At 41.0% G+C, this 12,680-nt stretch overlaps 1 protein-coding gene across 5 annotated transcripts in view; it reads right to left on the bottom strand.

Annotated features, from left to right (window-relative positions):
• usp28 (ubiquitin specific peptidase 28) overlaps positions 1-12,680 on the bottom strand; it is a 47,242-nt gene that overhangs the window by 10,177 nt on the left and 24,385 nt on the right. For 4 of the 5 annotated variants that reach the window (XM_041893852.2, XM_041893850.2, XM_041893851.2 and 1 more), the window contains exons 19-20: positions 8,613-8,918; positions 8,189-8,284 (exon numbers count right to left, since the gene is read on the bottom strand). In XM_041893852.2, the coding sequence (XP_041749786.2) occupies positions 8,189-8,284; positions 8,613-8,918 (402 nt within the window). The remainder of the gene's footprint in view (positions 1-8,188; positions 8,285-8,612; positions 8,919-12,680) is intronic. The other variant, XM_041893848.2, reaches the window with a different exon arrangement.

Below are 12,680 nucleotides of genomic sequence, written 5' to 3'. Positions count from 1 at the left end.
AATTCACTCACTGGAGATAATGAACAAGCATCATGCTCTCCCTCCTCCGTGAAAATCAATTTGACTGCAGCCATCCACAGTGTACAACAATAACACTGGTACCGAGAGGCGGGACAGACAGCAGACTGACAAACCAGCAGTGTTTCCCTGTCATCGCTCACGTTGTGACTGACAGGTGCCTGTCCTATCAATACAGTCGTGGTCAAAAGTTTTGAGAATGACACAAGTATTGGTCTTCACAAAGTTCGCTGCTTCAGTGTTATGAGATATTTTTGTCAGATGTTACTATGGTATACTGAAGTATAATTACAAGCATTCCATAAGTGTCAAAGGCTTTTATTGAAAATTACATTAAGTTTATGCAAAGAGTCAATATTTGCAGTGTCGACCCTTCTTTTTCAAGACCTCTGCAATCCGCCCTGGCATGCTGTCAATTAACTTCTGGGCCACATCCTGACTGATGGCAGCCCATTCTTGCATAATCAATAATTGGAGTTTGTCAGAATTTGTGGGTTTTTGTTTGTCCACCCGCCTCTTGAGGATCGACCACAAGTTCTCAATGGGATTAAGGTCTGGGGAGTTTCCTGGCCATGGACCCAAAATGTTGATGTTTTGACCCACTTAGTTATCACTTTTGCCTTATGGCAAGGTGCTCCACCATGCTGGAAAAGGCATTGGTCATCACCAAACTGTTCTTGGATGGTTGGGAGAAGTTGCTCTCGGAGGATGTGTTGGTACCATTCTTTATTCATGGCTGTGTTCTTAGGCAAAATTGTGAGTGAGCCCACTCTGTTGGCTGAGAAGCAACCCCATACATAAATGGTCTCAGGATGCTTTACTGTTGGCATGACACAGGACTGATGGTAGCGCTCACCTTGTCTTCTCCGGACAAGGTGTTTTCCGGATGCCCCAAACAATCGGAAAGGGGATTCATCAGAGAAAATGACTTTACCCGAGTCCTCAGCAGTCCAATCCCTGTACCTTTTTCAGAATATCAGTATGTCCCTGATGTTTTTCCTAGAGAGAAGTGGCTTCTTTGCTGCCCTTCTTGACACCAGGCCATCCTCCAAAAGTCTTCGCCTCACTGTGCATGCAGATGCACTCACACCTGCCTGCTGCCATTCCTGAGCAAGCTCTGCACTGGTGGTGCCCCGATCCCGCAGCTGAATCAACTTTAGGAGACAGTCCTGGCACTTGCTGGACTTTCTTGGGCGCCCTGACGCCTTCTTCACAACAATTGAACCTCTCTCCTTGAAGTTCTTGATGATCCGATAAATGGTTGATTTAGGCGCAATCTTACTAGCAGCAATATCCTTGCCTGTGAAGCCCTTTTTGAGCAAAGCAATGATGACGGCACGTGTTTCCTTGCAGGTAACCATGGTTAACAGAGGAAGAACAATGATTTCAAGCACCACCCTCCTTTTAAAGCTTCCAGTCTGTTATTCTAACTCAATCAGCATGACAGAGTGATCTCCAGCCTTGTCCTCGTCAACACTCTCACCTGTGTTAACGAGAGAATCACTGACATGATGGCAGCTGGTCCTTTTGTGGCAGGGCTGAAATGCAGTGGAAATGTTTTTTGGGGATTAAAGTTCATTTTCATGGCAAAGAGGAACTTCGCAATTAATTGCAATTCATCTGATCACTCTTCATGACATTCTGGAGTATATGCAAATTGCCATCATCAAAACTGAGGCAGCAGACTTTGTGAAAATTAGTATTTGTGTCATTCTCAAAAATGTTGACCACAACTGTAGATCACTAGAACATGAATATCATTCTTTCTAGAGGGAGAGGGCTATACAGACTTAACTGACTAGAGCATTTAAACTTTTAAATGAAAAGAAGCCTAGTTAATTTATTACGTGAAAAAAGTAGCCGGCTGAGAGTGAGCGCTTATGGAAAACACCGCCTATGGCTCAAGTCTGCCAAGACTCTACCTCTCCCCTTTATGTATGTACAGTACCCGTCAAAAGTTTGGGCACACCTACTCATTCAAGGGTTTTTCTTTATTTGTACTATTTTCTACATTGTAGAATAATAGTGAAAACATCAAAACTATGAAATAACACATATGGAATCATGTCAATCAATTATATTTTATATTTGAGATTCTTCAAATAGCCACAATTTGCCTTGATGACAGCTTTGCACACTCTTGGCATTCTCTCAACCAGCTTCACCTGGAATGCTTTTCCAACAGTCTTGAAGGAGTTCCCACATATGCTGAGCACTTGTTGGCTGCTTTTCCTTCACTCTGCGGTCCGACTCATCCCAAACCATCTCAATTGGGTTGAGGTCGTGGGATTGTGGAGGCCAGGTCATCTGATGCAGCACTCCATCACTCTCCTTCTTGGTAAAATAGCCCTTACACAGCCTGGAGGTGTGTTGGGTCATTGTCCTGTTGAAAAACAAATGAAAGTCCCACTGAGCCCAAACCAGATGGGATGGCGTATCGCTGCAGAATGCTGTGGAAGCTATTCTGGTTAAGTGTGCCTTGAATTCTAAATAAATCACAGACAGTGTCACCAGCAAAGCACCCCCACACCATAACACCTCCTCATCCATGCTTTACGGTGGAAAATACACATGCGGAGATCATCCGTTCACCCACACCGCGTCTCACAAAGCCACGGCAGTTGGAACCAAATATCTCCAATTTGGACTCCAGACCAAAGGACACATTTTACCGGTTTAATGTCCATTGCTTGTGTTTCTTGGCCCAAGCATCTCCTCTAACTGAAGCTAATTGTAGGGATTTTTTTCTATTGATAATGTAAAATTAACAGCCATACAGAAAGACTCATGTGAAGGTGAAATTACAGAGGAGGAACTTCTGGATGCAATTAAAGACTTTATGTCCGGGAAAACTCCAGGGTTGGATGGCATACCAGTCGAGGTATACCAAACCTTTTTTGATATATTCAGAGGACCGTTATTAGCATGTTTTAACCACTCCTATGTAAATGGTAGACACTCAAGAAGAAGGTCTGATTTCATTATTACTGAAACAGGATACAAGTGGGAAATATAAAGATCCAGTCCATTAAAAAAATTGGAGGCCCCTTACACTTCAGTGTTGTGATGCAAAAATTCTAGCAAAATGTATAGCGCATAGAATTAAAAAGGTTTTTTACATGGACGATACATTGGAGATAATATAAGGCAAGTACTGGAAACGATAGAACATTATGAAAAATCTGGGAAACCAGGCCTGCTATTCATAGCAGACTTTGAAAAGGCATTTGATAAAGTACGACTGGAGTTTATATATAAATGCCTGGACCATTTCAATTTTTGAGAATCTCTTATAAAATGGGTTAAAATCTGGTATAGTAACCCGAGGTGTAAAATAGTAAATAATGGCTATTTCTCCTAAAGTTTTAAACTGTCAAGAGGAGTAAAACAAGGTTGTCCACTATCGGCATATCTATTTATGGCCATCGAAATGTTAGCTATTAAAATCAGATCCAACAATAATATCAAGAGATTAGAAATCCAGGGCTTAAAAACAAAGGTGTCATTGTACGCTGATGATTCATGTTTTCTTTTAAATACACAATTTGAATCCCTCCACAGCCTCATAGAGGATCTAGATACATTTTCTAACATCTCTGGATTACAACCAAATTATGATAAATATACTATATTACGTATTGGATCACTATAAAATACAATTTTTACATTACCATGTAGTTTACCAATAAAATGGTCTGATGGTGATATGGATATACTCAGAATACATATCCCAAATGAAATAAATGACTTCACTCCAATACATTTTAATAGAAAGTTAGCAAAAATAGATAAGATCATCCTACCATTTGTGGAAAAATCACCCTGATTAACTCTTTAGTATTATCCCAGTTTACCTATTTGCTTATGGTCTTGCCTATGCCTAGCGAACAGTTTTTAAATTATATGAGAAAAAAAGATTCAATTTTATTTGGAACGGCAAGTCAGAAAAAAATTAACAGGCCTATTTATATAATTAATATGAATTTGGAGGACAGAAATGAATCAATATTAAAGCATCACTAAAAGCTTCAGTCATACAAAAGTTATACTTAAATCCGAACTGGTTCTCTAGCAAATTAGTAAGATTGTCTCACCCCATGTTCAAGAATGGCCTTTTTCCCTTTATTCAGATTACAACCGCTCACTTTCAGTTATTTGAAAAGGAAATCATCTCCCAAATATCACTATTTCTAAAACAAGCCATAGAAAATTGGTTGCAATTTCAATTTAATCCTCCAGAAATGACAGAACAAATAATGCAACAAATATTGTGGTTAAACTCAAATACACTAATTGATGAAAAAAAAACATGTTTTTTTGAGGAAAAAAAGGTATAATATTCGGAAATGATATAATATGTAGGACTGGTGGAGTTATGTCGCACATGCAGCTAACAAAAACATATGGAAATGTCTGCTCTACCCAAAATTACAACCAAATAATTGCAGCATTACCGCAAAAATGGAAGAGGAAGGTGGAAGGGGGAAAAAGTAAGGAACTTGTCTGTCTGCCCTGCATTAAAGAACATAATTGGTTAAAGAAAATTGTGATAAATAAAAAAGCATACCAGTTTCATTTAAGGACCAACGGATTGACAGCCGTCCCATGCAAAATAGTTGGGAAGAGATTTTTGACGTACCGGTTCCATGGCATAGTGTTTATGAACTGATGCGCAAAACGACGCCGGATTCAAAACGTATAATTTTTCAATAAAATGTTTTATACTAAATTCTTGCTACCAATAGAATGTTATTTATATGGGGGATACAATCTTCCCAGGTCTGCAGATTTTGCTGTGAAGAGACAGAATCATTAGATCATTTGTTTTTGTACTGTCCATTTGTAGCTTGTTTTTGGTCACAGGTCCAGGAAGGGCTGAAGGATTGCAATATTTACCTGGAGCTAACCCTGCAGATACAGTGGGGGAAAAAAGTATTTAGTCAGCCACCAATTGTGCAAGTTCTCCCACTTAAAAAGATGAGAGAGGCCTGTAATTTTCATCACAGGTACACGTCAACTATGACAGACAAAATGAGAAAAAAAATGCCAGAAAATCACAGTAGGATTTTTTATGAATTTATTTGCAAATTATGGTGGAAAATAAGTATTTGGTCAATAACAAACGTTTCTCAATACTTTGTTATATACCCTTTGTTGGCAATGACACAGGTCAAACGTTTTCTGTAAGTCTTCACAAGGTTTTCACACACTGTTGCTGGTATTTTGGCCCATTCCTCCATGCAGATCTCCTCTAGAGCAGTGATGTTTTGGGGCTGTCGCTGGGCAACACGGACTTTCAACTCCCCTCCAAAGATTTTCTATGGGGTTGAGATCTGGAGACTGGCTAGGCCACTCCAGGACCTTGAAATGCTTCTTACGAAGCCACTCCTTCGTTGCCCGGGCGGCGTGTTTGGGATCATTGTCATGCTGAAAGACCCAGCCACATTTCATCTTCAATGCCCTTGCTGATGGAAGGAGGTTTTCACTCAAAATCTCACGATACATGGCCCCATTCATTCTTTCCTTTACACGGATCAGTCGTCCTGGTCCCTTTGCAGAAAAACAGCCCCAAAGCATGATGTTTCCACCCCCATGCTTCACAGTAGGTATGGTGTTCTTTGGATGCAACTCAGCATTCTTTGTCCTCCAAACACGACGAGTTTAGTTTTTACCAAAAAGTTCTATTTTGGTTTCATCTGACCATATGACATTCTTCCAATCCTCTTCTGGATCATCCAAATGCACTCTAGCAAACTTCAGACGGGCCTGGACATGTACTGGCTTAAGCAGGGGGACACGTCTGGCACTGCAGGATTTGAGTCCCTGGCGGCGTAGTGTGTTACTGATGGTAGGCTTTGTTACTTTGGTCCCAGCTCTCAGCAGGTCATTCACTAGGTCCCCCTGTGTGGTTCTGGGATTTTTTCTCACCGTTCTTGTGATCATTTTGACCCCACGGGGTAAGATCTTGCGTGGAGCCCCAGATCGAGGGAGATTATCAGTGGTCTTGTATGACTTCCATTTCCTAATAATTGCTCCCACAGTTGATTTCTTCAAACCAAGCTGCTTACCTATTGCAGATTCAGTCTTCCCAGCCTGGTGCAGGTCTACAATTTTTTTTCTGGTGTCCTTTGACAGCTCTTTGGTCTTGGCCATAGTGGAGTTTGGAGTGTGACTGTTTGAGGTTGTGGACAGGTGTCTTTTATACTGATAACAAGTTCAAACAGGTGCCATTAATACAGGTAACGAGTGGAGGACAGAGGAGCCTCTTAAAGAAGAAGTTACAGGTCTGTGAGAGCCAGAAATCTTGCTTGTTTGTAGGTGACCAAATACTTATTTTCCACCATAAATTGCAAATAAATTCATAAAAAATCCTACAATGTGATTTTCTGATTTTTTTCTCCTCAATTTGTCTGTCATAGTTGACGTGTACCTATGATGAAAATTACAGGCCTCTCTCATCTTTTTAAGTGGGAGAACTTGCACAATTGGTGGCTGACTAAATACTTTTTTTCCCCCACTGTAGCACTACTGGGTGATCTGAAAAGTCATAGTCAATCGATCAATAATATAATAATACTTTTAGTAAAAATGTTTATTTTCAATATACAATCTGTAGAAACAATGAGAATAGAATGGTTCAGAACTTTTGTGAAACATCACAGTACAGTTGAAAATATATATGGCAAATAGAAATCCAATATGGATGGTGTGAGGTGTTGAATGGAGCTGAAGGACGGGACTAATAACAACTAACAACAACTAATAACAACAAGATAACTCATGTAAAGCATACTGTGTCCATAATAAGTATATAAGTTATAGGTTGAGAGCTTTTGTGAAAGAGCACAGTTAGAAAGATATGGCATATAGAAGCAAACCGGATGGACATCATGAAAATGATCGGAGAGGTTGAGGGTAGAGGAAGTTCAGGAGTAAAAACAAACAAAATAGAATTATTGTAAAATTGACTGTGTCCATAAAATGTATATAGTATGTATAAGCTGGAAGTAGAGGCCTAAGCGTTGTTGTTCACTAGTTTACTCCAATTAGGGAAGGGGTGGTGGGGTTGGAAAGTAATAAAGGGAAATGTATATTTTTAAAGGATATGTATGTATATGTATTTATATGTATGTATGTATATATATATATATATATATATATATATATATATATATATATATATATATTTAAAAAAATTTGTGCGAAAAAAACCCATATGGGGGATTGGAAGTGATACAGACAATTACATTGATGGAAGTTACAATCTATCTGCAATATTGGTGTCCTTTAGTAGTGGTTTCTTTGCAGAAATTCGACCATGAAGGCCTGATTCACACAGTCCTCTCTGAACAGTTGATGTTGAGATGTGTCTGTTACTTAAATTCTGTGAAGCTTTATTTGACCTGCAGTTTCTGAGGCTGGTAACTCTAATGAACTTATCCTCTGCAGCAGAGGTAACTCTGGGTCTTCCATTCCTGTCGCGCTCCTCATGAGAGCCAGTTTCATCATAGCACTTGATGGTTTTTGCGAGTGCATTTGAAGAAACTTTCAAAGTTCTTGAAATTTTCCAGATTGGCTGACCTTCATGTCTTAAAGTAATGATGGACTGTTGTTTCTCTTTGCTTATTTGAGCTGTTCCTGCCATAATATGGACTTGGTCTTTTACCAAATAGGGCTATTTTCTGTATACCCCCCCCCCCCCCTACCTTATCACAACACAACTGATTGGCTCAAACGCATTAAGAAGGAAATAAATTCCACAAATTAACTTTTAACAAGGCACACCTGTTAATTGAAATGCATTACAGGTGACTACCTCATGAAGCTGGTTGAGAGAATGCCAAGAGTGTGCAAAGCTGTCATCAAAGCAAAGAGTGGCTATTTGAAGAATCTCAAATATAAAATATATTTTGATTTATTTAACACTTTTTCTGGTACTACATGATTCCATATGTGTTATTTCATAGTTTTGATGTCTTCACTATTATTCTACAATATAAAAAATTGTGAAAATAAAGAAAAAACCTTGAATGAGTAGGTGTGTCCAAACGTTTGACTGGTAGTCTACATTTGCCTCAACAAGAAGAGACAGACAAAATGTTTACATTGTAGAAGGACATAGACTAGCGAGATGACACTGAGCGAGTACTAAGGACACAGCCTACTTTACCTTGATGAGGCCAGCCTCAGGGCCATCCTTGTCGAATGCCTGTCTGGCTTTGGCTATGGCCATAATGATGCCCTGCATGGCTGGAGTCAGCATCATCTTAAACACAGCACCACAGAGAAGGACAAAGAACAGGTATTAGAGCAAGTCCACACACAAACAAACTCCTATAGCAGCAATGCACCTTTCAGCGAGCCATGTATGCTGTATCCATTCATTGGATATATGCAAGCAATAATATTATAATTTGAAGCAACAGCCAAAGAGTGGCATTGCCCAAAATTTATCTAAACAATTTTCTAACCAAAAACAATAGAAGTCAATGTAACATGGAATAGCATGCTCCAAATGTATTATTACTATTCATTTGTATTTAGATATTTATTTATTTAAGTTAAATAAAGTTAGTTAAGTAGCGGCTCTCTACCTCTTCATTGTAGCCGTCAGTGTCAGCCCGGACCAGGATCCTGCCCACGTTGGGGATTTCCACCTCCGACACCACGTTCTCTGGTTGCTGCTGCCTGCGTCTGGTCGCCGCCGGGGCGTCCTGACCATCCTCGCCGCCTGCCTGGGTGTCAGGCGCTGCTGCAGCTTCCGCCACTGCCTCTCTGAACCCAGTCTCGCTGTCGGTCTCAGTGGTGACATCTGTGGAGGGGTCAGGAGTCACAGATGCAGTCTGGGCCTGGCCACTCATCTCTGCTGCAGGGCACGAAGACTGAAGTGGGAGGAGCTGCTTGGGATATGAAGTTGACATTAAAATTGTACATTTTAGTCATTTAGTCATCTTATCCAGAGCAACTTACAGTTAGTGCATTCATCTTAAGATAGCTAGGTGGGATAACCACATATCATAGGCATAGTAAGGACATTTTTAGTCAATAAAGTAGTTATCAGCAAAGTCAAAGCTAGAAGTGCATTCGGAAAGTATTCAGACCCCTTGACCTTTCCACATTTTGTTACGTTACAGCATTTTTCTAAAAATGATTAAATAGTTTTTTCCCCCCTCATAAATCTACACACAATACCCCATAATGACAAAGCAAAAACAGGTTGAGACATTTTTGCAAATGTATAAAATATTACAAATGTAAACATCACATTTACATAAGTATTCAGACCCTTTACTCAGTACTTGGTTGAAGGACCTTTGGCGCTGATTACAGCCTTGAGTCTTCTTGGGTATGACGCTACAAGCACACCTGGATTAAGGGAGTTTCTTCCATTCTTCTCTGCAGATCCTCTCAAGCTCTGTCAGGTAGGATGGGGAGCGTCGCTGTACAGCTATTTTCAGGTCTCTCCAGAGATGTTAGATAAGGTTCAAGTCCGGGCTCTGGCTGGGCCACTCAAGGACATTCAGAGACTTGTCCCAAAGCCACTTCTGCGTTGTCTTGGCTGTGTGCTTAGGGTCATTGTCCTATTGGAAGGTGAACCTTCGCCCCAGTCTGAGCTCCTGAGCGCTATCAAGGATCTCTCTGTACTTTGCTCCGTTCATCTTTCCCTCAATCCTGACTAGTCTCCCAGTCCCTGCCGCTGAAAGACATCCCCACAGCATGATGCTGCCACCACCATGCTTCACTGTAGGGATGGTGCCAGGTTTCCTCCAGATGTGACGCTTGGCATTCAGGCCAAAGAGTTCAATCTTGGTTTCAACAGACCAGAGAATCTTGTTTCTCATGGTCTGTGAGTCCTTTAGGTGCCTTTTGGCAAACTCCAAGCGGGCTGTCATATGACTTTTACTGAGGAGTGGCTTCCGTCTGGCCACTCTACCATAAAGGCCTGATTGGTGGAGTGCTGCAGAGATGGTTGTCCTCCTGGAAAGTTCTCCCATCTCCACAGAGGAACTCTGGAGCTCTGTCAGAGTGACCATCGGGTTCTTGGTCACCTTCCTGATCAAGGCCCTTCTACCCCGATTGCTCAGTTTGGCCGGGCGGCCAGCTCTAGGAAGGGTCTTGGTGGTTCCAAACTTCTTCCAGTTCAGAATGATGGAGGACACTGTGTTCTTGGGGACCTTCAATGCTGCAGAAATTTTTTTGGTACCCTTCCCCAGATCTGTGCCTCAAAACAATCCTGTCTCGTGACTTGGTTTTTGCTCTGACATTCACTGTCAACTGTGGGACCTTATATAGACAGGAGTGTGCCTTTCCAAATCATGTCCAATCAATTGAATTTACCACAGGTGGACTCCAATCAAGTTGTAGAAACATCTCAAGGATGATCAATGGAAACAGAATGCACCTGAGCTCAATTTCAAGTCTCATAGTAAAGGGTCTGAATACTTATGTAAATAAGATATTTATGTTTTTTATTTTTAGTATATTTGCAAAAATGTCTAAAAACCTGTTTTCGCATTGTCATTATGGGGTATTGTGTGTAGATTGATGAGGAAAAACATTTATTTAATCAATTTTAGAATAAACCTGTAACGTAACAAAATGTGGAAAAGGGGAAGGGGTCTGAATACTTTGCAAATGCACTGTAGGTATGTATGTATTTATGTGTGTGTGTATATTCAGTACCAGTCAAAAGTTTGGACACACCTACTCATTGAAGGTTTTTCTTTATTTTTACTAGTTTCTACATTGTAGAATAATAGTGAAGACATCAAAACTATTAAATAACACACATGAAATCATGTAGTAACCACAAAAGTGTTAAACAAATATATTTTATATTTGAGATTCTTCAAATAGCCACCCTTTGCCTTGATGACAGCTTTGCACACTCTTGGCATTCTCTCAACCAGCTTCACCTGGAATTTTTTCCCAACAGTCTTGAAGGAGTTCACACATATGCTGAACACTTGTTGGCTGCTTTTCCTTCACTCTGCTGTCCGACTCTTCCCAAACCATCTCAATTGGGTTGAGGTCGGGGGATTGTGGAGGCCAGGTCATCTGATGCAGCACTCCATCACTCTCCTTCTTGGTAAAATAGCCCTTACACAGCCTGGAGGTGTGTTGGGTCATTGTCCTGTTGAAAAACAAATGAAAGTCCCACTAAGGCCAAACCAGATGGGATGGCGTATCGCTGCAGAATGTTGTAGTAGCTATTCTGGTTAAGTGTGCCTTGAATTCTAAATATATCACAGACAGTGTCACCTGCAAAGCACCCCCACACCATAACACCTCCTCATCCATGCTTTACGGTGGGAACTACGCAAGCAGAGATCATCTGTGAACCCACACCACGTCTCACAAACACACGGCGGTTGGAACCAAAGACAAATTTCCACCGGTCTAATGTCCATTGCTGGTGTTTCTTGGCCCAAGCAGGTCTCTTCTTCTTATCGGTGTCCTTTAGTAGTGGTTTCTTTGCAGCAATTCGACCATGAAGGCCTGATTCACACAGTTTCCTGTGAACAGTTGATGTTGAGAGGTGTCCGTGACTTCCATTCCTGTGGCGGTCATAGCGCTTCATGGTTATTGTGACTGCACTTGAAGAAACGTTCAAAGTTCTTGAAATTTTCCAGATTGACTGACCTTCATGTCTTAAAGTAATGATGGACTGTCGTTTCTCTTTGCTTATTTGAGCTGTTCTTGCCATAATATGGACTTGGTCTTTTACCAAATACCCCCCCACCTACCTTGTCACAACAGAACTGATTGGCTCAAACGCATTAAGAAGGAAAGAAATTCCACAAATTAACTTTTAAGGAGGCACACCTGTTAATTGAAATGCATTCCAGGTGACTACCTCATGAAGGTGGTTGAGAGAATGCCAAGAGCGTGCAAAGCTGTCATCAAGGCAAAGGGTGGCTACTTTGAAGAATCTAAAATATCAAATATATTTTGATTTGTTTAACACTTTTTTGTCTTAAGTTAATTTGTGGAATTTCTTTCCTTCTTAATGTGTTTGAGCCAATCAGTTGTGTTGTGCAAATGTAAATGGGTGGTATACAAATGGGTCTCCCGAGTGGCGCACTAGAGCTGTGCCACTAGAGATCCTGGTTCGAATCCAGGCTCTGTCGTAGCCGGCCGCGACCAGGAGACCCATGGGGCGGCGCACAATTGGCCCAGCGTCATCCAGGGTAGGGGAGGGAATGGCCGGCAGGGATGTAGCTCAGTTGGTAGAGCATGGCGTTTGCAACGCCAGGGTTGTGGGTTCGATTCCCACGGGGGGGCAGTATGAAAAAATAAAAATAATGTATGCACTCACTAACTGTAAGTCGCTCTGGATAAGAGCGTCTGCTAAATGACGTAAATGTAAATGTAAATACAGAAGATAGCCCTATTTGGTAAAAGACCAAGTCCATATTATGGCAAGAACAGCTCAAATAAGCAAAGAGAAATGACAGTTCATCATTACTTTAAGACATGAAGGTCAGTCAATCCGGAACATTTCAAGAACTTTGAACATTTCTTCAAGTGCAGTCGCAAACACCATGAAGCGCTATGATGAAACTGGCTCTCATGAGGAACGCCACAGGAAAGGAAGACCCAGAGTTACCTCTGCTGCAGAGGATAAGTTCATTAGAATAACTGCACCTCAGAAATTGCAG

This window comes from Coregonus clupeaformis, chromosome 13, assembly GCF_020615455.1.
Source record: "Coregonus clupeaformis isolate EN_2021a chromosome 13, ASM2061545v1, whole genome shotgun sequence".
Taxonomy (NCBI): Eukaryota; Metazoa; Chordata; class Actinopteri; order Salmoniformes; family Salmonidae; genus Coregonus; species Coregonus clupeaformis.
Note: the sequence above shows the minus strand (reverse complement) of the source record. Positions and strands in the feature narration are given on the sequence as shown.